Source organism: Leopardus geoffroyi, chromosome B1 (genome assembly GCF_018350155.1).
Source record: "Leopardus geoffroyi isolate Oge1 chromosome B1, O.geoffroyi_Oge1_pat1.0, whole genome shotgun sequence".
Lineage (NCBI taxonomy): Eukaryota > Metazoa > Chordata > Mammalia > Carnivora > Felidae > Leopardus > Leopardus geoffroyi.
This window is the reverse complement of record NC_059327.1, coordinates 76,400,563-76,427,166: the sequence shown is the minus strand read 5'-3', so window position 1 is coordinate 76,427,166 and position 26,604 is coordinate 76,400,563. Positions and strand designations below refer to the sequence as shown.

The following is a 26,604-nucleotide window of genomic DNA, read 5'->3' as shown; positions in this document are numbered from 1 at the left end:
CTTATTTCAATGCAAATACACTTCAAGAATACAGTAAATATAATCACCTCAAGCACAGGCTGATGGGGGTGAGATGCTTCCATGTTTGTATTGGCCTTCAACTCCAATCTCTCAGTATCTGTAGCAACACTGGAAACGTCCAGTTTAGCAATCCTCTGCTCAGAAGTAGTAGGAGACTCAAAGATATTACCAGGAGAATCACTAAGTGATTTGGTTTCTCTATCGGAGTTACTTGTTTTCTTCCCTTCCTCTAGCATTGCACCAATATCTGATTGTACAAGTGTCTGGGAAACAGTAGCGTCTGGTGAGGTAGCCGGAGACCCTGATGCTGTCATAGTCAAGATTCCAGAGTCTTTGGAATCTTGAGTTTCGCTGTCCGTTTGCTTCTTATTTACAGATTCTTCCTCTTGAAATATTAATTTGTTGTCATTACTAAACATGTCCAGTCTTTCACTGGCTTCAGAGGCAGCTGGAGACAAACTATCTTCTTGGAGTTCTGTGCGTAGACTGGCTTCCTCAGTAGGACTACTTTCTACTTTCAGTTCTACATAATCATCATCATCTTCCTCTACTATAGATTTCTCCAATAATTCTGGCACCTCTGAAGCATCCTCTTCTGAAGGAGAACTTACAGAAGCAGTTACTTCACTAACAGTTATTATACCTTTGCCAGCTCTTTTAAAAGAATTAGAGGAAACAGTCTCACCTATTATATCAGAAGATACTTCTAAATCATCTATATGAATTGTTTCATTTATCAGTGTTTCCTCTAAAGGGACTTCATCCAGTAACTCCTGATTTTCTTGACCAGTTTTCCTTTCTTCATTAGACGTGTTAGGAGTTTGCAGTCCAACGCTGGATGTAGAGTTTACTGAAATTGTCTTCTCAATACTTGACTTTTCATCACTATTTCTGGGGATATGAGTAGACACAGGACAATCCTTCATATCTGATTGCTGGGATGCTACTGAAACATTAACATCCCTGCAAATGACAGAGACTGCTTCAACTGGACTTGAACATTGCCCAACTTCTTCATCAACCTTTCCCTGGTGTTCCCTGAATATATTGGCAAGATTTTCTTTGTGTATTTCAAAAGTGACCTAGATGAAAAACATCCAGTCAAAATATGCAAAAAAGAAAGAAAAACAGAACATACAGTACATAAAATTAAAAATTTAACTATTTTTCAAATAAATGGTTTTATATAATGCAATAAAATAATTTTCCTAGAATATCCTTATCTTATAAAATAAACAAAAAGTCAATCACAAAAATTTAAATAGTCAAAAAAAATGAGAGCTATACTTAATGATGACAGGTAGCATGGCTTTAAACCACAATAACATCCTTACTTAGCCTATTTTTAAACATATATATGAAAAGAATATACTATTCCACTGACCTCTATAAACTGTACCAGGATCTAAGTATATAGCGTTGTGAAGGGCTTTGTACACTAGATAATACATTGTTTTAACTGCAATGAAAATCCATTTCCACGTGACTTATCCTCAACATTGATTAAAAATATCAATTAATTATGCCCACTATTATAGCAGCTCTCCATATATTTATTTAGTAAAACTTTTTCTTACTAAACTAATACAAATTCAGCAATGAGAAAAAAATCCAATCCTTCCCCAAAGCTCAACCATAATTTTCAAAGTCTAAACTGGTCAAAATAGCCTGCAAGTTCCAGGTTATCCATCCATCCATCCATCCATCCATCCATCCACCCAACGCCACTTGCATGTGAGTGACTAGTATGTATCAGGCACTATGAACATCAACTCTTATCATGCCTGGCCCTGCACACTTTTATCTCAATAATTTTCTTACCAAAGATTATTATAGCCACCATTATCTGGTTGCCACTGGTGTTAGAACAGGAAACACCCCTCAGAAAGAAGTATAATACAAGCAGAAAGTACACACATAATTATAGTTTACCAATGTTAGAACTGTTTGTTCCTGTAACCTACATTATTATAATATATACAGCAAACTGAACCTTTAGTCAACAAACCTTTATTGAGCCCTAGTATGGGAGGATGGTAGTAGATGACAGGAAAAGATGATTTTTGTGCACAAAGACCCATAGGCATTTTTGAATCATAGGTATGTATACATATGGGTAAAAGGCAAACAAATGTTTAAATAATGCACAATGCACACATTTTTTCAATAGCTATTTACTAATCTTCACTCATAATATATACAGTATGCTCATGCCTTAATAGGATACAGCTAAAAATAAAAATGTTTGGAAAATAAACATTTTACAAATTATAAATACTGGGGGAATTTTTCTGAATATTTCAAAATGTAATGCATATATTCTAAAGAATAAAATGGCACAGTAACATTAACAAAATATCAATTTATTTTATAACCATTTTTTTTAATGTTTTGTTTTGTTTTAAATAGGTCCACACCCAACGTGGGACTTGACTCACAACCCTGAGATTAAGAGTCACATGCTCTACCAACTGAGTAAGCCATGTGCCCTGAACTAACTTATTTTAATTGACCAACTTCTCATTATCTAGTCAGCAAAATTTACTGAACACCCAAAGCATGCCAGGCACTGTGTGATGAACACAATGTCCTTGCCTTCATGAGGCTTACAGTCTAATGAAGGAGATTGAAAATAAATATACAAAAATATAAGATAATGTCAGTTAATAGTGAGAGATTTGAAGGCGGAAAAAAAAGAAAATAAAAGTCTAGGTGGGATGATGTAGTAGAGTAACTGGGGAAGGTCTCTAAGGATATTATATTGAACAGAGATCAGAATAAAGTGAGACAGAAAGTTATATGAATATGAAAAGGAAAACAATTTCAGGCAGAAGGAAAAACAAATGCAAAGCCCCTAGTAGCCAAAATAATCGTGGTATGTTGGAGGAACAATAAACAGTAGAAAGAGAACTATAGATAAGGTCACAGAGGAAGGCACTGGCTAGATCATAGTTACAGAGAACTACAGACTGTATTAATGATTTTGAATTTTATTCAGAGAGAGAGCCACTAGAAAATTTTGAGTAAGAGTAAGACAAGATAGGTTTGTTGTTGTTGTTGTTGTTGTTGTTGTTGTTGTTGTTTTTAATGATCCGATTTCTTAAGGTATCATTTAGTCTATTTGGAAAACTGACTTTAGGGAAATCATTTCTGCACTGATATGACAATTATTATTGTCTAGAGAAGGCAAGTTTCATACCACCAACCTCAGAGTGATTTTGAAAACAGATCCTTTATTTCAAACACAGTAAGTTTAGTTTTCAATAATTATTTGCTTTCATTTTACTCAATTTAAGGATTTTAAATTTTTTATTATAAAATATATCCATAAACATAAATACATACAATTTATACATACAGATCAAAGAGTAATTTTTTAAACCCAATACACCTACTATCCACATCAGGAAACGGAATACTACTACCTCACAATTCCTCCATGTGCCCATCCTCAACTGTACTCCCAACCTCCCTACCCCTATTAAAAGCAAATCAACATTCTTACATTTCTGTTGTTCCCTACCTGTTTGTTAACAGCTCTACTACCTATATAGTAAAAATACTTATCAAGTTTAGTTTGAGAAGCTAAATATAGCATAATCTTAGCCAGCCATCAAATAAAAGAGCAATATTGCTAAATAAATAAATAAAGGCTATCAGAAGACAAGCTACAGTTCCTGAAGTTTCTCTTCAGTTTCTATAAGAGGATATATAAGGCTATTTCTGGAAAGTCTGTTGGCAAGGCCATTAGGAAATATACAAGGCGTTAAGAACTAGAGCATCTATAAGGGGTAGTGTGGGCCAGGTAGTAAGTATCTGGCATGAATAACGTACAAGAAGTATACTACTTTGTATCTTCCAATTCTCACCATGGTCTACCTCTATTCTCAGAAGTAAATCAAAGCAGACCACTTTTTTGAGGAGAGAAGCATGAATGTACAAATGATCCAGGCAGGAGGAATACGGGCCTATCACATGTAGGTAATTTGTTCTCAGGTTAAAAAAAAAAAAAAAGAAAAAAAAAGTTGTAATGGCAGATGGCATTTCATTGACAATAGCTTCCCTCTATATCTGTCTCCTAAGCCAAACCATTCCAGTTTAGAAGGACTGTCGTATGTCTACTACATAGCTATCATTGCAGGATCTCCCTGAACCATGGTCCTAGAGATCCCTTCTCATCTCTGTTCCATGTTGCCTCTCCTTTTCCCTATGTCCCATATATTTGTTTAAAGCTCTCCTTTTGGTGTGTATATCCTCTGGCGCCTTCTCAAAAAATAAGTACATGTAAACTAAGTTTTTGAGACTTTAAAACATTTATTTTACCTCCATACTTGATTAATAGAGTATAAAACCATAGGTTGGATAGCATTAATCCCCAGAATTTGAAAGGTATTTCTTCACTTATTTCTGTGCTTCTGTTGCGAAGTCTCAGCCTACTCTGATTATTTATCCTTTATATAAACTATTTTGTTCCCTGTGAAATCATATAAAATATCCTTGCTCTTAGTGCTTTCAAATTTCACAATGATTTTCAGCACAGATCTATTTTCATCCATTGTGCTAAACACCCATTGGGTCCTTCCAATCAAGCAACAAATATCCTTGGCTCTGGGAAATTTTCTTGAATCTATTAATTTATACCTTTGTCTCCTTTTTCACCTATTCTTGCTTTCTAGGATTACTATTTTTTGACACTGCACTGAATACTCCTCTAATTTTCTTACCATATCTCTATTTTCAATCCCTTTGTCTTTTGGTTCTACTGTCTGGGAGAGTTCCTCCACTAACCCTTAAACATGTTTTACATTTCTCCTATATGAGTCTGGGCTAGTCACTTGACTTCTTACTGCTCATATTAAAATGGGTGGTACAAGGGGAAACACAAACCTAAAAAATTTATATTTTAAATGTTCCCTGGTGTTAAAAAAGAAAATTCCCTCTCCTCTCTTGAGCACTTCCTGTAGAAAACATGAAGTTCAAAATACAGTAACCCTTGAACAACACAAGGGATGGGGTGCCAAATCCCCCCGAACCTCACATGCAGTCAAAACTCAAGCAAAACTTGGGGCGCCTGGGTGGCTCAGTCGGGTAAGCATCTAACTTCGGCTCAGGTCATGATTTTGCAGATAATGAGTTTGAGCCCTGTGTCAAGCTCTGTGCTGACGGTTCAGAGCCTGAAGCCTACTTTGGATTCTGTGCCTCCCTCTCTCTCTGCCCCTCCCCTGGCTGTGCTCTCTCTCTCAAAAATAAACACTTAAAAAAAACTTTTTTTAATCAAGTAAAACTTGAATCCACAAAAACTTACTGACAGCCTACTGCTGACTAGAAGACTTACTGATAACATAAACAGTCTATTAGCATACATTCTGTATGTTGTACGTATTATGTGTGTCCCCATAATAAAATAAGCTGGAGAAAAGAAAATTTTAAGAATTGGGGTTCCTGGGTGGTTCACTCGGCTCAGGGTCCAACTTCGGCTCAGGTCATGATCTCACAGTTCCTGCAGCTCAGAGCCTGGAGCCTGCTTTGGATTCTGTGTCTCCCTCTCTGCCACTCCCCCACTCATGCTCTGTGTTTTCGTTTCTCTCCCTCTCTCTCTCTCTCTCTCTCTCTCCCTCTCAAAAATAAACATTAAAAAATTTTTTAATGTTAAGAATGTCTAAGGAAAAGACATTTCAAGTATATATTTATCCAAAAAATCCACATATGAGTATACCTGCTCAGTGCAAACCTATGTTGACCCAGGGTCAACTGTACTTTCTCTGGCATTTTGAGATGTATATAAATCTTGTGAAAAGGTAATAAGTCTTTGTGCTATTTCTGCATCCCGGGGATATCTTTCCTGGGGGTGTTCAAGTCATCTCTTTGAAACATGAACATCAAGAATGATGATGCCCTGCTTCCTGTCTCTATGGGAGTTTAAGCCTAAGTATTTAGTTCCAAAATGTAACCTCCAGCTTGGCCAACATATACAAGATTTTCTCTTTTGGATAAAAACAGCTACATGTATGTAATGGATTGTATCTGCCTGGCCATATAAAATGGTGAAATGCTTTTTTTGTCTTTGAAATTTCTTCAGTGGATAGCCTGAGATGTGCATTACAGTCTGGCTTAATGCTTACTGATTATTTCACTCCTTTCCACACTTGGAAAACAGGGTATTTTGTGCTAACAGGAGCTTTTATTTTTAATTATTTCCCAAACAATATACTAATAAGGTTATTAACATACTGTTATTAAGAGATTAAATGAGTTCTATATGTAAAGTACTTAAAATGGCCCAATACCATTTTGGTGACTGCTGTTTATTTTTATTATAGAAAAGCATTATATTCTAGTTTCATAGTTTATAGTTACTCTTATCTCTCTGAGGATGTTAATAGTTATTTTTCTTCTGTTTTGTTTCTTCTCTTTGTGTTATCTGTTTTCCTTGAGTTGCCTCTATTGGTCTGCTTTGTTTCTATCTCCCATGTTAGATGCTTTTCTTAAAACTCTGATATAACTTGGTTTTCTCCTCAGGATTGGCAAAAGGAATGACAAAGGGTCCAGGGGTTAAAAAGCTCTCACTACAGTGGGTAATCTACTTTTACCTTTACTATATCATGATCTGGGCACAGTTTGATTCAGACAACCCAAAGAAGGGTACACAGACAACCCAAAGAAGCATCTTCCAATGTTCTGCTTGCAGGGTTATGGTCTGGTTGCCTACATTTTAGGAGCCAAACACGAAAAGCACAATGGTGGAAGTGTTGCCTTTGCACCCAATATTCAGTTGCACACAGTCTCTTAATCTCCCCACCCCGTCCATTTTGCTAATATAAACAAAGACCAGTGGCCCTCTGTATTGCCCTCTCTAGATTCTGTAAGAATAGACTGGGATAGTGTTTTAATAGCACGGAGGAAGGGAGAGTAACGACATACCAAATTGCTACTCAAACAATCTTATTCAATGTTTTTTGCTTCTAGCACACCCAACCCCCAATTCTCAGTTTCATATACAGATAGGCTTCCAGTTCCTAAGAATCCTGAGGGTTCTTTAGTGAAAATAAAGTTAGCTCTTAGCTTTCCCCACGCTAAGTTCATGATTTACTTTTCCCAATCTAAGTTAATACACCTATAGATCTGATCGCTAGACTCTAAATTTTACTGCTTTTCACTCTATTCCTATTCTCTCCATCCTGTGGACTTACATATTTTTCAAAACCCTTTCATGGCATTTTTAGTAGGGTTTCAATATGAAGTAAAATTAGATGTTAGTGTTCAACTTTCCAGTTTAATCCAAAAGCTTTGTTTTCTCTAAGTCAGCTTAAATCAACATATACTTAGTTTCTGTTCATCTAGTTAGGAGCTATTTTCTTTTTTTTTTTTTTTTAATTTTTTTTTTCCAACGTTTATTTATTTTGGGGACAGAGAGAGACAGAGCATGAACGGGGGAGGGGCAGAGAGAGAGGGAGACACAGAATCAGAAACAGGCTCCAGGCTCTGAGCCATCAGCCCAGAGCCTGACGCGGGGCTTGAACTCCCGGACTGCGAGATCGTGACCTGGCTGAAATCGGACGCTTAACCGACTGCGCCACCCAGGCGCCCCAGGAGCTATTTTCCAAAATCATTAAGCATATACCTTCCTTTTTTATTTTTTTAAAATAAAGCAATATTATGTTTGATTATGCTTCACACACACACACACACACACACACACACACACAAAACCACAGAAACCATAGAGATTTTAAAGGCTATTCTTTGTAATTTCTTGTTAATAGTAACTGTAAACTACAACATTTTTACCCAACATTGAACAGAATCACTGAAATACCTTCTAAAAGTGCTATAAATTCAATATCCTTCTAAAAGTCTATAAGAATAAAGATTAAGATGAATGCAGACCCCTCAAAAAACTTGCTTGTATTTAAATTCAAAATACTTTCAGGTGCATTCCCTCTAAATCTATTTTGTTGGGTTTTTTTTAATCACGAATGGATGTTCTATTTTGCCAAATGCTTTTACTGCATCTGTTGAAAGGATCACACGGTTCTTACCTTTTCTTTTATTAATGTGGTGTAGCATGTTGACTGATTTAATAATACTTAACCACCCTCACAACCCAGAAATAAAATACCATTTGATAGTGGTGAATGATCTTGTTAATGTACTGCTGAATTCAGTTGGCTAGTATTTTATGAAGAATTTTTGCATCCACATTCACCAGGGATATTGGCCTGTAGTTCTCTTTTTTAGTGCAGTCTTCATCTGGTTTTGGTATCAGAGTAATGCTGGCCTCACAAAATGAATTTAGACTTTTTCCTTCATTTTCTACATTTTAGAATAGTTTGAAAAGAATAGAATAGGTATTAAATCTACTTTAAATATTTGGTAGAATTCACCTGTTGAAGCCATCGGATAAAGGCCATATATGAAAAGCCCACAGCTAATATAATACACTCAACAGGGAAAAACTGAAAGCTTTTCCTTCACAGTCAGGAATAAGACAGGGATGTCCATTCTCACCACTGTTACTTAACACAGTACTGGAAGTCCTACCCACAGCAATCAGACAACAGGAAGAAATAAAAGGCATCCAAATCAGCAAGGAAGAAGCCAAACTTTCACTATTTGCAGATGACATGATACTGTATATAGAAAACCCAAAGGACTCCACAAAATAATTGCTAGAACAGATACACGAATTCAGTAAAGTCATAGGATACAAAATCAACATACAGAAATCTGTGGCATTCCTATACACCAAAAATGAAGCAGCAGAAAGAGAAATTAAGGAATCAAACCCATTTGCAATTGCACCAAAAACAGTAAGATACCTAGGAATAAATTTAAACACAGGGGTAAAAGATCTGTACTCTGAAAACCATGAAACACTGATGAAAGAAACTGAAAATAACACAAAAAAAAATGGAAAGACATTCCATGTTCATGATGTGGAAGAATAAATATTGTTAAAGTGTCTATACTACCCAAAGTAATCAATATATCTAATGCAATCCCTATGCAAAATACTAACAGGTGGGGTGCCTGGGTGGCTCAGTCAGTTAAGCATCCAACTTCAGCTCAGGTCATGATCTAGCAGTTTGTGGGTTTGAGCCCCGCATCGGGCTCTGTGCTGACAGCTCAGAGCCTGGAGCCTACTTCAGATTCTGTGTCTCCCTCTCTTTGTAACTCCCTCACTCATGTTCTGTCTCTCTCAAAAATAAATAAACATTAAAAATAATTTAAATACCAACAGCAAAATACCAAGAGCTAGAACAAACAATCCTAAAACTTATATGGAACCACAAAAGACCCCAAATAGCCAAAGCATCTTAAAAAAGAAAAGCAAAACTGGAGACATAAAATTCCAGGCATCAAATTACATTACAAAGCACAAGTTGGACACAAATTGGAATGTAGACACAAACTGGAATGGAACAGGATGTAAAACCCAAAAAAACCCCACAACTATATGGTCAATTAATCTTCAACAAAACAAGAAAGAATATCCAATGGGAAAAAGACAGTTTCTTCAACAAATGGCGTTGGAAAAACTAGAGAGCAACATGCAAAAGAATAAAACTGGACCACTTTCTTACACCAAACACAAAAATAAATTCAAAATGGATAAGAGACTGGGAAGCCTGGATGGCTCAATCAGTTGAGCATCTGACTCTTGATTTCAGCTCAGGTCATGATCTCAGGATCACAAGATCAAGCCCCAAGTCAGGCTCCATGCTGAGCATGGAACATACTTAAGATTCTCTCTCTCTCCCTTTCTCCCACTCCCCCACTTGTGCTTTCTCTCCAAAATAAAAAATAATTTTAAAAAATGGATTAAAGACCTAAATATGAGACCTAAAACCATAAAAATCCTTGAGGAGAACACAGGCAGTAAATTCTTTGACAACGGCCTTAGCAACTTCTTTCTAGATATGCCTCCTGAGGCAAGGGAAATAAAGGCAAATAAAAAGCTTCATCAAAATAAAAAGCTTCTGCACAATGAAGGAAACAATCAACAAAATTAAAAGGCAGCCTATAGAATGGGAGAAGATACTCACATATGACATTACCTGATAAAAAGTTAGTATCCAAAATCTATAAAGAACATAACAAACTCAACAACCAAAAAAATGTATAATCCAATTTAAAACATGGGCAGAAGACAAGAATAGATATTTTTCCAGTGAAGATAGCCAGGTGACCCAAAGACACATGAAAACATGCTCAACATCTCATCATCAGGGAAATAACATATCAAAACTACAATGAGATATCACTTCACACCCATCAGAATGGCTAAAATTAACAGCACAAGAAACAACAGTTGTGGTGAGTATAAGGAGAAAGGGGAACCCTATTACACTTTTGGTGGGAATGCAAACTGGTATAGCCACCCTGGAAAACAGTATGGAGGCTCCTCAAATAGTTAAGAATAGAACTGCCCTATGATCCAGCAACTGCACTACTAGGTATTTACCCAAAGGATACAAAAATACTAATTCAAAGGGGGATACATGCACTCCAATGTTTACTGCAGCATTATTTATAACAACTAAATTATGGAAAGAGTCCAAATGTCCATTGACTGATGAATGGATAAAGAAGATGTGGTATTTATATATAACAGAATACTACTCAGCCATTAAAAAGAATGAAATCTTGTCATTTGCAATGACATGGATGCACCAGAGTATTATGCTATGCAAAACGAATCGGTCAGAAAAAGACAAATACTGTATGATTTCACTCATATGTGGAATTTAAGAAAAAAAAATGAGCAAAGGGTGGTAAAAAAAGAGACAGACAGATAAACCAAGAATCAAACTTATAACTTTAAAGAACAAACTGTTAGCAGAGGGAAAGGGGGTGGGGAATGGGTTATATAGGTGATAAGGATAAAGCAGTGCACTTGCTGTAATGAGCACCAGGTGTTGTACAGAAGTGCTGAGTCACTGGATTGTACCCCTGGAACTAATATTACATTGTATGTTAACTGGCACTTGTACCCCAATGTTTATAGCAGCACTTTCAACAAGAGCCAAATTACAGAAAGAGCCTAAATGTCCATCAACTGGTGAATGGATAAAGAAATTGTGGTTTATATACACAATGGAGTACTATGTGGCAATGAGAAAGAATGAAATATGGCCCTTTGTAGCAACATGGATGGAACTGGAGAGTGTTATGCTAAGTGAAATAAGTCATACAGAGAAAGACAGATACCATATGTTTTCACTCTTATGTGGATGCTGAGAAACTTAACAGAAGACCATGGGGGAGAGGAAGAAAAAAAAAAAAAAGAGGTTAGAGAAGGAGGGAGCCAAAACATAAAAGACTCTTAAAAACTGAGAACAAAGTGAGAGTTGATGGGGGTGGGAAGGAAAGGAGGGTGGGTGATGGGTATTGAGGAGGACACCTGTTGGGATGAGCACTGGGTGTTGTATGGAAACCAATTTGACAATAAACTTCATATTTAAGTAAATAAATACATAAACAAACAAATAAAAACTTAAAAAACAACAACAAATGGAGGTTTCAGGACCACACACTTATCTATAAATAAATAAATAAATAAATAAATAAATAAATAAATAAATAAATCTATAGCTCCCAAATAAAAGATACTAAGTTCAAAAATATAAAAAATAAAAATAAATTTAAACTGTAGAATTTTGTATATACAAAATGCCAGAAAAAAATTTTAATGTGAGTTATCAGCTTTATAGAAAATAAAAGGGGTATGTTCTGAGGAGAAAAGTAGTAAACATGCAAGAACAATCAAAGATAAATAGACACAAATAGGTTAGGATAGTTTCTAAAGCCCATTCTCAGGGCCAGTAGCTGGAAAAGAGAAAGCCATTGGCACTAAGTTTGGAAACAGACCCAATGACTAATCTCACCAGTCAAATAACTCGCTTAAATGGTCACTGGTGTACTGTTCTAAATGTATGCTATTTCCACTGCTTTGCTGGTCACCAAGGCATAAAAATATCTAACAGCAATCAGGCCATTAAAACAGATGTGCATCCAGCAAACTGCCGTATATAACAAAGTCATGTTCTCTCAATCAAAATTTATTACAATATTATAGGTTAGTGGCATTCACAAGATGGGCTACCAAAAACAGAAGAGTTTTCCATTCTCGTTAAATATAAACAATTCAGGACAAATGAACACCCAAAAAAACTGATCATAATATGTCAAGATGATCACAGATATGTGAATATAAGTTTGAATCAATCAAACATAAAAAACAAGAGAGGCATCAAGTGAAAACAATCATGAATGTTTTACTACCCCAGAGTACCAAGTTATAGAGACTGAAAGCACCATTGCAAACACCCAGAAAAACATGAAAATCAACAAAGTGTGAGGTATCAGAATGTAGATAAACAATCAAACTTTTAGTGATTAAAATTAAAAATAAACACAAATAACAAATAAGCTGCAACACTGGATTTGTTGCACCTCAAACTGCAAAATTATGGCAAGAGTGTGCGATAAGTGCTTAGTTAAGATGGGAAAGGCATGAAATTTGTGGGTAGAAGACATGAATGGTAAACCTGTTCCAACTGACAGTAACATGTTGTGCCAGAAACCACTGAGCCTCAACAAAGACTTTAAGACTTTAAGCAAGAGATGACCTGAAAAGAGTGACATCAAGCCATTTACTGCAAGGGATGGTTACACAAATTCAGTAACAGATTTGTCCTGAAAAATACAAACATTACTAGATAGGATGTATCTCCTGATGAAGTAGTGGCTGCCACATTTGTGGCAGAGTTAAGGAAATTAATTACAAAGAAAGGGTCACGAGGGTGCCTGGCTAGCTCAGTCAGCAGAGCAAGTGACTCTTGATGTTGGGGTCAAAAGTTCAAGCCCCACACTGGGTGTAAAGATTAAAAAATAAAATAAAGTGACTGAACATTTATAAATGAATAAACAAATAAATAAATTGGGGTGCCTGGGTAACTCAGCTGGTTGAGTGTTGAGCATCCAACTTTGGATCAAGTCATGATCTCACAGCTTGTGTGGGTTTGAACCTTGCATCGGGCTTTGTGCCGAAGCCCGGAGCCTGGAGCCTGCTTTGGGCTCTGTGTCTCCCTTTCTCTCTCTGCCCCTCCCTGTTCACGCTCTGTCTCTGTCTCTCTCAAGAATAAATAAACTTTAGGCAAAAACCTCTTTGATCTTGGCTGCAGCAACTTCTTACTCAACACGTCTCCAGAGGCAAGGGAAACAAAAGCAAAAATGAACTACTGGGACCTCATCAAAATAAAAAGCTTCTACACAGCGAAGGAAACCCATCAGCAAAACTAAAAGGCAACCAACAGAATGAGAGAAGATGTTTGCAAATGACATATCAGATAAAGGGTTAGTATCCAAAATCTATAAAGAACTTATCAAACTCAACACCCAAAAAACAAAGAATCCAGTGAAGAAAAGAGCAAAAGACATGTATAGACACTTCAGCAAAGAAGACATCCAGATGGCCTACCAACACATGAAAACATACTCAACATCACTCACCATCAGGGAAATACAAATCAAAACCACAATGAGATACCACCTTACACCTGTCAGAATGGCTAACATTAACAACTCAGGGAATAACAGATGTTGGTGAGGATGCAGAGAAATAGGATCTCTTTTGCCTTGTTGGTGGGAATGCAAACTGCTGCAGCCACTCTGGAAACAGTATGCAGGTTCCTCAAAAAACAAAAACAGAACTAACCTACGACCCAGCAATTGCACTACTAGGCATTTATCCACAGGATACAGGTGTACTGTTTCGAAGGGACACATGCACCCCCATGTTTAAAGCAGCACTATCAACAATAGCCAAAGTATGGAAAGAGCCCAAATGTCCATCAGATGGATGAATGGATAAAGAAGATGTGGTATATATATACAACGGAGTATTACTCAGCAATCAAAAAGAATGAAATCTTGCCATTGGCAAATACTTGGATGGAACTGGAGGGTATTATGCTAGGTGAAATTAGTCAGTCAGAGAAAGACAAAAATCATATGACTTCACTCATATGAGGACTTTAAGAGACAAAACAGATGAACATAAGGGAAGGGAAACAAAATAATATAAAAACAAGGAGGGGGATAAAACAGAAGAGACTCATAAATATGGAGAACAAACTGAGGATTACTGGAGGGGCTGTAGGAGGGAAGATGGGCTAAATGGGTAAGGGGCACTAAGGACTCTACTCCCGAAATCATTGTTGCACTATATGCTAACTAATTTGGATGTAAATTTTAAAAAATAAAAAATAAAATTAAAAAAATAATATAAATAAATAAATAAATAAATAAATAAACTTTTAAAAATCAAAACTAAATAACAATTTTTTTTTTTTTTTTACTTTTTCAGGGGCGCCTGGGTGGCTTACTTGGTTAGGCTTCCAATTTGGCTCAGGTCATGATCTCATCGCTTGTGAGTTCGAGCCCTGCATCTGACTGTGCTGACAGCTCAGAGCCTGGAGCCTGCTTCGGATTCTGTGTCTCCCTCTCTCTCTGCCCCTCCCCCACTCGCACTCTGTCTTTCTCTGTGAAAAATAAACATTAAAAAAAGCAATCAAGCAAGCAAGCAAGCATGGGTGACAACCATCTTGTTAGTGAAATGGTTCCATCAATGCTTCATCCCAGAAGTGAAAAAATAATTGGAAGACGAAGGGTTAGAATTTGAAGTCCTGTTGGGGCGCCTGGGTGGCGCAGTCGGTTAAGCGTCCGACTTCAGCCAGGTCACAATCTCGCGGTCCGTGAGTTTGAGCCCCGCGTCAGGCTCTGGGCTGATGGCTCAGAGCCTGGAGCCTGTTTCCGATTCTGTTTCTCCCTCTCTCTCTGCCCCTCCCCCGTTCGTGCTCTGTCTCTCTCTGTCCTAAAAATAAATAAACGTTGAAAAAAAAAAAATTTAAAGTCCTGTTATATACAATGTACCTGGCCATCCTGAAACCTGAATTTTGGTATGAAAATGAAAATGGCAAGGTTGTATTTTTACCTCCAAATATGACCTTATTGCTTCAGCCCTGTGACCAGGACATCATTTGATTTGTCAAGGCCACCTCCACCCATCTAGTATTTGATTACACTCAATCAGCAACTGATGAAGACCCTAATCTAGACATAATGCAATGGTGGAAATCATTCCTTACTGCTGATGCAATAACATTCATCAAACTTCAATGGATGAATTAAAACCAGAAACTGTAAATGTCAGCTGGAAGAACTTATGAAGTCAGCAATGATTTTAAAGCCTTCTCAGGATCGATGGAGAAGTTAGGAAAACCATTCACTCAGCAAGACAAATTAGTGGAGAGGATTTGCTGAAATGCTTGATGAAGTAGTGGAAGAACGTACTGAAAGCCACTGAGAAATGTTAACAAATGAGGAATTGGAAAAACTTGTTGAGTCATCTATGGAGGAAGAAATGGCAGCAGAACTGGCAATGTGGACATTATAGAAATTTGCTTAAGTATTTCAAGTTGCACAGACACTGAAGGACAAAATTATGGAATATGACCCTCAGAAGGAACAGAGCATTAAAGTCACCCATATGATCACTGAAGGATTACAACTTCTGCAGCAACATTGATGAATTAAAAATAAAGTCAACAAATTCCCATTACAATGTTCTTTCAAAAGGTTTTTCGCAAAAACAACCTTCAACTACCGAGGATCCCTTACCACTGACATCATGTGTTCCTGACATCCCACCATCAACATCGCTCAATGATCCAGGATCACCTGAAGCAGATGATCCTCCTTCTGACATACTGTCAGAAGGTCAACAGTAGCCCTAATGCTACATCACAAAACCTACATCATACACCTCACCTCCTCTCATCACACAGGCATTTTATCATCTCACATCACAAGAAGAACAAGTACAATACAGTAAAATATTTTGAGATAGACCACATTCACATAACTTTTATTACAGTATATTATACTTGTTCTACTTTATAAGTAGTTACTGTTGTTAATGTCTTAATTTATAAATAAAAGTTTATCACAGATATGTATGTATAGGAAAAAACACAGCATACTCAGGCTTCGGTACTATGCACAGTTTCAGGCATTAAGTAGGGGTCTTGGAACATATTCCCCCCGGATAAGGGGGAACTGGTGTAGTTAGTTACATAGAAGTGAACTTCTCTACTGGTTATCATCAATTTAAGGAATTCCTCCTACATTTCCATTGCCTTCTTCAGAGCCAACAGAATATACTTATTTTTGCTATCACAAATTATCTTGTACAGATATGTTTTCATGATGCTGTTGCTAGTATTCACTGAAGTTACAACTTTTCATGACTATCAGCATACTTTCTTTCAACCATTTGATTAGACTTTTCATTCTAAAGGTGAAGTATATTTCTTTGTCATATTCTATCTACATTCATAACCAGCAGACAAACTTTCAACTGCCCATTTAAAAAGACAGGTTAAAGGGTATCATTTAATGTTAAAATTCCAAGAACAAAATATGGCTTATGTAATACACATTTTAATTCAAAGCAATGTACATTTTCATAAAGTGCAACCTAAATGTGCCACAGGGAGTATCTTTTCTTCTGTATTATACTGATTTGCAGTCAAATCTGTTGTAAATAGTGTTTTGTATTTCCTAAGCAAACCAACTTGTTAACTCTTTCTTCTGTAAATATAAATATTAGAAAAGCTTTCAAAATTCTGAACTTGATTTTGAAATTTCTCTTTAATTTACTCCAATACTCTAAAAGCTAAATGGCAATTGAGCAATTATCAGTGTTGTTATCTTTTTTGATACCGTTTTTCCTAAAGGTATTTGTGACTGATAATTCCTAATTAATTACCGGATATTGTTCTAAATTACCCAGCTAAAGCACTAGTCATTAATCTTCACAATCATTTGACAGCTAATCTATAGCTGTTTGTAATGTTTGGAAAGCACTTCTCTAAACTACTAAAGATTCTCATGAGCTAATAACTACAACATTTATTTTGCCATTACTTTCAACTTAATTGTCACTCAAATTTACTAATTAGGAGATAAAACATTGATACAACAATATATCTAGAGATTAACATTATTAATCCATATGTTTAAAAGACTTTAACCGATAAAAATTCAGCCTTTTGAATGTTAGGCTAAGTTTAGCAACCAACCTTCTTTACTAAGCAAATGCATCTTTTTCATGTGTTATTTTCCTATGGAAATATCAGCTGAATATTACATGTTAACTTCTAATTCTTAAGTTACCAACATTTCATAGTTGATAAATAAGATATCTATAAACACAGCTGAATCTCCCTATATGGGATATCGATCAGCATGTCTCAAAATGATCACAACCACACAACAGGAGACCTTTTACATAGGCTCGGTCCCACAGCTTGCAACAATGTTGCAAAGATAACAGATACAATAAAGTCAAGTTATTAATATTCATAAGGTTATCAATCTTATTTTAAGGTTATAAATTTTTACTGCTCTATTTTATGCAAAGCATCTTGGTTACAAATCTAAATACTCTGGTTCAAATCTAAGTTCCTAAATGCTTCCTTATTACAACCTTACTGGAAGGGTATCAAGCATAAGGCTAGGCTACTACTTAAGAGAATTAGTTATAAAAAATTTTTTTTAAGTTTAATAACAAAGGGAAACAATCCTGTGAGGAAAACAAGTCCTATAACATAATTTGCACTATATATTCATCACATAAAAAACTTAAAAGTATTGTTTGAATAGGTAGCATATTTTGGTAAGGTTCAGAACGCACTACCACAAAATATGGCATGTTTTCATACTGAATATTTTAAGATGAAGGAATTTGAGAAAAAGCAGGTGCAGGAAGAACTCTCTGACCTCTCCATTCTCATCTGAAGTAGATTATAGAAACACCAGGTTCTAGAAGAACTCTCTGATCCCCTCCTGCTCTCCGAAGCCTCTCATGTGAGAGGTGCCCTCCCTATAACCCAGAGGAAAGGAGCTTCCTTATCTCAGAAGATACATGGATGCCAAAAAAAAAAAATCCAAATGAATAGGCCTCGCTAATTTTCCCCGTTTACTACCCTTAGCTCATACTCTCTGTCCTATCGTGTTTTCCCATGACTTTCCACTCTTCATCAAACCTAGTATAAAAACACTCAGGCTTGGGGTACCTGGGTGGCTCAGTCGGTTAAGCACCCTACTTGGGCTCTGCTCATAATCTCATGGTTAGTGAGTTCAAGCCCCGCATCAGGCTCTCTGCTGTCAGCGCAGAGCCTACTTTGGATCCTCTGTCCTCTCTCTCTCTCTCTATCCCTCCCCTGCTCGCTCATGCTCTCTCAAAAGTAAGTAAACGTTTAAGAAAAAAAAAAAACAAAACTCAGGCTTAACCCTTTCTTTGGGTTTTCACTTTCTAATAAAGGCTCCCATGTACTGTAAAACATATTAAGTAAATGTATATGCTTTTCTTCTGTTAATCTCTTTTTATCAGTTTAATTTTCAGGCCCAGCCTGGGACTCTAAAAGGGTCAAGAAAAAGATTTTCCTCCCCTAAAATTCACATGATTCAAATATAAAACAGTATGTAGTTTAAGTTTCTCTCCTACCACTGTCCTCACTGGCACAATTCCCAACAATCAGGCGACCAGTTATTTCTTATGTACCTTCCCAGGGTAGTCTCATGCATATACAGACATAAATTCTCACTTTCCCACTTGTTTTATTAACATCCAAAGTACAAACTGCTCCACAATTTCTTTTGTCATGTAATATACCTTGGTGAACTATTTTAGGATAGTTTTAATTTTTTTATATAGCTAAAGTAATTTTTGAAGTTAGTTTTCTACGGCTTGTTTGATGTCTTCTGTCCATTTTTCTATTGGGCTTTCTTTTGCTATCTTCTTCTAGGAAGACTATAACCTTTTTTTTTAATGTTTAGTTATTACTGAGAGACAGACACAGAGCGTGAGCAGGGGAAGGGTAAGACAGGGGGAGACATAGAATCTGAAGTAGGCTCCAGGCTCTGAACTGTCAGCACAGAGCCCCACACAGGGCTTGAACTCACAAACTGTGAGACCATGACCTGAGCCGAAGTCAGTCCCCTAAGTAACTGAGCCACCCAGGCGCCCCTAGGAAGATTTTATATGTTAGCAATGTTACCTTTGCACCGGTTCTAAATTGTTTTTCCAATATGTCATATGCCTTTTGACTTTGCTTTTAGTACTGTTTTTTGATCACAAAGTTGTTGTTTAATGTAGTAAAAAACTATTAGTCTTTCCTCTTTAATGGTTCTAGATTCTAAATTACAGTCAGAAAATTCTTAGACAATCTAAGGTTAGAGAATATTGCTCTGGATTTTCTTCTAGTACCTATTTATGGTTTCTCTCCCTACCAGTTAATTAATCCATATTTTAAATTACCTGGGGATCCAACTTTTTTTCCCCTTAGATGAAACTTCTATTATACAAATACCATTTATTAAAGAGTCCATTTTTCCCTGCTGACTGGAGACGCATCATTTATAATATGCTAAAGTCTTTATGAAATTTCATGTATTTTTGGACTTTGTATTTCCCAGGTCAGCCTATCTCTTCATGTGTCAATAATACATTTTGAAAATTTATGACATTTGGTATGTTGTAGTATTTAGTAGAGTCAGTCCCCTTGTCATTGCTTGTTACAGAGTTTACCTGGTTATTTCTATGTATTTTACTGTACTGTTCCTTAATGATTACCTTTAATAATTAAGTAGCTTTCTCCCCACAAAAAGAAAAATGATTGGTTAGTATTATCTCAATACTTCACTAAATTTACAAAATAATCTAAAGAAACATCATGTTACTATAACTTTATGATATTGAGTCTTCCTATTCTAGGAAATATGTTTTTCCATTTGTTCATGCCTTTTGTGTACCCTTTGGGAATATTTTAAAGACTTTTTCAGGGGCACCTGGGTGGCTCAGTCAGTTAAACATCCGACTCTTGATTTAATGACTCAGGTCATGATCTCACAGTTAGTGGACTAGAGCCCCACATCAGGCTCTGTGCTAACAGTAGCAAGAAGCATGCTTAGGATTCTCTGTCTCTCTCTCTCTCAAACATTTTTAAAAAGATGTTACATTTTTAAAAAGACGTTTTCAAGTAATTTGAAGTGTAGTTTAGAGTTTTATACACTATATTACCAGCAATATACAGAAATTACATAATTTGCCTAGAAATACCTAGAAGCACCTGGAAATAGCAGAATAATGCTGACACTTAAGTTTGGACTTCAGCAATAAATACTCATTTGCAAGATAGAAAAGGATTAAAAACAAAGAGAGATGATGTGCAGAAAAATTTTTAATAATGTAGAGGCACCTGGGTGGCTCAGTCAGTTAAGCATCTCTTGATTTCAGCTCAGGTCATGATCTCACAGTTTCATGACTTCGAGCCCCAGAACAGGCTCTGTGCACTAATTGCACAGAGCCTGCTTTGGATTCTCTCTCTCCTTCTCTCTCTGCCCCTCACCTGCTCGTGCTCTGTCTCTCTCAAAAATACCTAAACATAAAAAAATTTTTAACGTGCATAAGAATGGATGGTCAAAGAACATGGTTCATTTAAGACACTTGAGTTATTCAGTAAAGCAATAAGATTAAAGTATTTCTAGAAGTGATGAATAATAAAAACAGTAAGTATGCATGTAAATGCTAAACAGGCTTTAGACTATTTAAGGCTTTGTGAACCCAGAGAAGGAGATGAAATTTTATCCTACAGGTAAGGACAGGCTTTATTTACCCACCACTTGAAAAGGCAACTACATAATTTACCACAGAGAAATTAAAAAATTATTTTCAAATGGATTTGACTTATAAACCATACTATTCTACTCATATGTAGCTTAAAATAAACCCTCTACAAAAAAAAATGAAAAGAGTAAATAACAAAAAATGGAACATATGTATATATAATCTGTCAAGGAAAGACAAAAAGCAAAGTTTAAAGTAGAACAACTGTATTACATTAAAAAAGACTCTCTCCTGGACCAAAGTCAGTCAGGCTCCTCTGATCCTGCTACTCAATTAAGCCCTGTCTTTGCCATACCTGCATCTCTGAGTTTCAGCAAGGATCTTGTTAAGTCAGTTTAGAGAGAATCCCCACCCTCCATATCTTTTTTGTCTTTTTGTTTCCAGTTTTTACTTAAATTCTGGTTAGTGAATATATAGGGAAATATTGGTTTCAGGAGTAAAATTTAGTGATTCATCATTTATATTTATATATAACACCCAGTGCTTATCGCAGTAAGTGCCCTCCTTAAGGCCATCACCCATTTTGCCCATCCCCCACACACCTCGCTCCATCAACCCTCAGTTTGTTCCCTGTCTTTTTTTTTTTTTTTTTTTTTTTTTAAGAATACCAAGCAGCCTTGGTCTTTTTTTTTTCAACGTTTATTCATTTTTGGGACAGAGAGAGACAGAGCATGAACGGGGGAGGGGCAGAGAGAGAGGGAGACACAGAATCTCGGAAACAGGCTCCAGGCTCTGAGCCATCAGCCCAGAGCCTGATGTGGGGCTCGAACTCGCGGACCGCGAGATTGTGACCTGGCTGAAGTTGGACGCTTAACCGACTACGCCACCCAGGCGCCCCTGTTCCCTGTCTTTTAAGTGTCTCTTGTGGTTTGCTTCTTTCTTTTTTTTTTCCCCTTTCCCTATGTTCTTGTTTTGTTTCTTATATTCCACGAGTGAAATCATATGGTATTTGTCTTTCTCTGACTTATTTAGTTTAGCATAATACACTCTAGTTCCATCCACATCATTGCAAATGGCAAGATTTCATTCTTTTTGATGGCTGAGTAATATTCCATTGTGTATATATATATATATATATACCACCTCTTCTTTATCCATTCATCAGTTGATGGACATTTGCACTCTTTCCATAATTTGGCTATTGTTGATAATTCTGCTATAAATATTGGGGTGCATATCCCTTCCAATAAGCATTTTTGTATCCTTTTGGTAAATACCTAGTAGTGCAATTGCTAGATCATAGGGTAGCTCTATTTTTAACTTTTTGAGGTACTTCCATTTGGTTTTCCAGAGTGGCTGCACTAGTTTGCATTCCCAGTATGAGAGTTCCACCTTTTCTACATCCTCACCAACATCTGTTGTTTCTTGTGTTGATAATTTTAGCCATTCTGACAGGTGTGAGGTGGTATCTCATTGTACTTTCAATATGTATTTCCCTGATGATGAGTGATGGTGAGCATCTTTTCATGTGTCTGTTGGCCACCTGGCTGTCTTCTTTGGAAAAATATATATTCATGTCTTCTGCCCATTTCTTAACCGAATTATTAGTTTCTTGGATGCTGAGTTTGCAATGTTCTGTGTAGATTTTATAGTCCTTTATCAGATATGTCATTTGCACATATCTTCTCCCATTCCATAGGCTTTTTGTTTTTTGTTTCCTTTGCTGTATCTTGAAGTCCCAATAGTTCATTTTTGCTTTTGTTTCCCTTGCCTCCAGAGATGTGTCTAGTAAGAAGTTATTAAGGCTGATGTGAAAGAACTTACTGCCTGAGACGTGTCTAGTAAGAAGTTGCTAAGGCTGATGTCAAAGAACTTACTGCCAGTGTTCTCCTCTAGGGTTTCTATGGTTTCATGTCTCCATTTACATCTTTCATCCATTTGGAATTTATTTTTGTGTATGGCATAAGAAAGTGGTCCAGTTTCATTTTTCTGCATGTTGCTGTCCAATTTTCCTAACACCATTTGTTGAAGAGATTGTCTTTTCCTGCTTTGTCAAAGATTACCTGACCATATGGTTGTGGGTCCATTTCTGGCTTTTCTATTCTGTTCCATTGACCCTGTTTTGGTGCCAATACCATACTGTCTTGATGACTACACCTCTGTGATATAGCTGGAAATCCATAATTGTGATGCCTCCAGTTTTGCTTTTCTTTTTAAAAGCTACAAGTGGCAATTCAGGGTCCCACCTTCAATAACTGATCAACCTGATTTCTGTTTCCATTTCTCAACCCCACCATCCCCAGTGACATCTTATCAACCTGGCCTGCTTTTAGGAAAAAAACCTGTTAAGTCTGTTTAACCAGAATCTCCTCTATCCAAGATGTGTCCTCTTATGAATTTTCCACCCACTGAATCTCTTCCCCACTCCTACCCTCTTCCTTGCCTATAAATCCCCACTTTTCCTTGTTGTATTCAGAACTGAGCCCAGTTATACACTCAGGTCTCTTTTCCCCTGTTGCAATAGTTCCTGAATAAAATCCTATTTCAGTGCTTTAAGGGCTGTCATGGGTTCTCTTCAAGAGTATCATATAGGAGTGCCTGGGTGGCTCAGTCGGTTGAGTGTCTGACTTTGGCTCAGGTCATGATCTTGCGGTGGCCCGTGAGTTCAAGCCCCACGTCGGGCTCTGTGCTGACAGCTCAGAGCCTGGAGCTTGCTTCAGATTGTGTGTCTCCCTCTCTCTCTGTCCCTCCCCACTCATGCTCTGTCTCTCTCTCTCTCTCTGTCAAAAATAAATAAACATTAAAAAAAATGTTTTAAGAAAAAATTTTTAAAAAAGAGTATCGTATATATAATCCTACACATATGTTATACGATATAATGCTATTTGTTCTCAAAGGCTTTAAATTAATTTTCCATATATTTTTTAAAATTTATCTCCACCAATTTTTCTGAATAGAGTTTTGGAGAAATCCAGTATATGGAAAGTAAATTAATACACTCAATCATTTCCTTCTAAAATTTTAAGTAGTCTAATATACAGAAGTTACATCAAAGTTAAATCAATTTTTGGTCTGAAGTTTAACTTTTTTTAGTAAGCAACCCTAATAAATATAAAAAACAAACTTTATTCTTTCATAAAATGATTTTTGACCAACACTTTCTTATTAACACCAAGTGAGGATGCAATTTAAACAGATGCATGGGGCACCTGGGTGGCTCAGTCAGTTAAGCCTCTGACTCTTGATTTTGGCTCAGGTCATGATCTCGTGGTTCATGAGTTCGAGCCCTGCATCAGGCTCTGGATTGATAGCGCGGTGCCTGCTTGAGATTCTCTCTCTTTCTCTCTCTCTCTCTCTGTCCCTCCCCCACTCTCATTCACTCTCTCTCAAAATAAATAAACCAAGCTAACATAAAATAGGAGCACCTGGGTGGCTCAGTTGGTTGAGCAACCAACTTCTGCTAAGGTTATAGTCATGCATTTCATGAGTTCGAGCCCTGTGTCATGCTCTGTGCTGACGCTCAGAGCCTGGAGCCTGCTTCAGATTCTGTGTCTCCCTCTCTCTCTGCCCCTCCCCTGCTTGCACTCTGTCTCTCTCCCTCTCAAAAACAAACATTAAAAACATTTTTTAAATAATAAATAAAACAAAACAGAAGCCTTCTAACCACTTAGTACTTTCTTAATCTCTATAAATATCATAGTAACACATGGAAACATTGTAGAATTTTAAAAAATTTATTTAAGAGAATAAATATATTCTACCCTCAAACCTCCTTAAATTATGAAAATCTATCTAAAATAATAGTTGCTCCCTAGTTCTGCAACATGCTTAAAAATACATATTTAGTAATAAATATCAAGTTAAGTCCATTTTGGTATGGATATGGTCCAGATATACTATTAAATACCTGTGGCAATAGCTGAGATATAGAGAATGCCTACTGTACAATGTTTTAAGCATTTGTCACATACCGACACACATAATCTTCAGAACAACCCTAAAAGACAAGTAGTATTATCCTCATTTATCTAGATAAAGATAGGAAGCACAGTGACATAAAATATCATACAGTTAATAATTTATTAATCTTTGTTTATAAAAAGTCATCTTGACCCATTTTAAGAACTGTTTAGACAGGTGCTCTCATAAAAACTAGAGTATAAATGGGTACAAATTTTTAGATGGTAATTTAGCAATATCCTTTAGAACCTCTTAATACATGTAAAGACTCCTGGAATTAAAGGAATTTACCCTACAAAATAGGAGACATTTACATAAAAGCAGGCCCAGCACTGTTCAAAGATAAGGAAAAGTTAAACTATGGTGTTAATGCAGTACATTGTAACACAAATCAATAGATTTTTAAAATATCACATCCACCAATTTTTCCAAATAAAATTTTGGAGAATGCCAAAAAAATGAAAACTACCTTATTTACTCAGTCTTCCTTCCTATAACTACAAGTAACCTGATAACATTCAGATGTTATAAAGCTCAGCTTTTGCACTTAACTTTGCGGCTCTAAAATATGATGTACTGTATATACCTAATAATATGCAGCCACTGAAATTCATGTAAGTGTGAATAACTTTTACTCACTGATTATTATAAGTCACAGACCCATCCTACTTCATGGCAATATAGGCCTAGACAAAATATAGTACCTAAAGTTTTGAGTTTGGGGTGCCTGGCTGGCTCAGTCGGTAGAGCAACCTATTCTTGATCCCAAGGTCTTGAGTTCAAGGCCCATGCTGGCCATGGGCCTACATAAAAAGTAAAATCCATAAAAATAAGAGAAAGTTTGAGTTTTACTTGTTAAAGAAAAAGGATATTTTTTAACAGTTCTCGTAATTCAGGATATTTTAAATGCCTTAATTTAAATTTTAATTGAAGAGTAGAAGCAATCTAGCATACCAAGTGAAAACAGAATCAATTAATTCCTCAAGATAGTGTTAAATTTAAAGCATTTTAAAAAAGGAAAAGTGGGATGCCTGGTTGGCTCAATCAACAGAGCATGTGGCTCTTGATCTCAGAGTCATGAGTTCAGGGTCCACATTGGGCACAGAGCCACTTAATTAAAGAAAGCAAAACAAAGCAAAGCAAAGCAAAGCAAAGGAAAAGGAAAGAAAAGAAAAGGAAAAGGAAAAGGAAAAGGATCAACAATAACAACCTGGAAAATAACTAAGAAAATAATGGAATTACAAAGGTTACTCTTAACAGGTACATATTTGAAACCCTGAGACCAAAGTAACCAACACAGGGCAGTTACACTAGAAAACCCTATTACTGCTTATAAAATCTAGTTCAGCTGTTGGAGGAGAGAGATACAGTGACAAACAGCTTCCCTACTACAAAGGTGGCAGGAAATCTATCAAACTGGACAATAAAATTGCAATTGAGTTTCTTTGGCTTTTTATAGCAGCTGAATGTATCCTGATGTAACTCTGCAAAAGCTATACAATTCTGCAACATTAGTTTTTTACACACCAGTACTTTATCAAGATCCACGTTATAAATTTATGATATTGAGATTTTAAATGGCTGCACAAAGAAAAAATAAGCATCACTTCAGTATCACATGTATAAAAATGTAAAGCTTCAGAGTGAATATTTTTAGAGAAAAAAATTTGGTCTCAATACTTCTGGAAGAATTTCTAACAACACGCTACAAACTGTTCATCTACTTACTGAATCACTTCAGCTCCATCCTAAACTTTAGTAAATATTCATTTGAAGCACCTTAGAATGTCAGCTGTCCATTTCAAAGACAGATGTCAAGATATTAAAAATCCAAAGTAATTAACATAGCAATATTCAAATAAATTACTTTGTAAAACCTTATGAGAAAAGATTTTCATTAATGAAAAATTTTCACATAGAGAAATAAA

The 26,604-nt window shown here is 36.3% G+C and overlaps 1 protein-coding gene across 7 annotated transcripts in view; it reads right to left on the bottom strand.

Annotated features, from left to right (window-relative positions):
* Positions 1-26,604, bottom strand: part of LRBA (LPS responsive beige-like anchor protein) — a 785,650-nt gene that overhangs the window by 574,418 nt on the left and 184,628 nt on the right. For all 7 annotated transcript variants that reach the window (XM_045465918.1, XM_045465937.1, XM_045465946.1 and 4 more), the window contains exon 23: positions 48-1,103. In XM_045465918.1, coding sequence (XP_045321874.1) covers positions 48-1,103 — 1,056 coding nt within the window. The remainder of the gene's footprint in view (positions 1-47; positions 1,104-26,604) is intronic.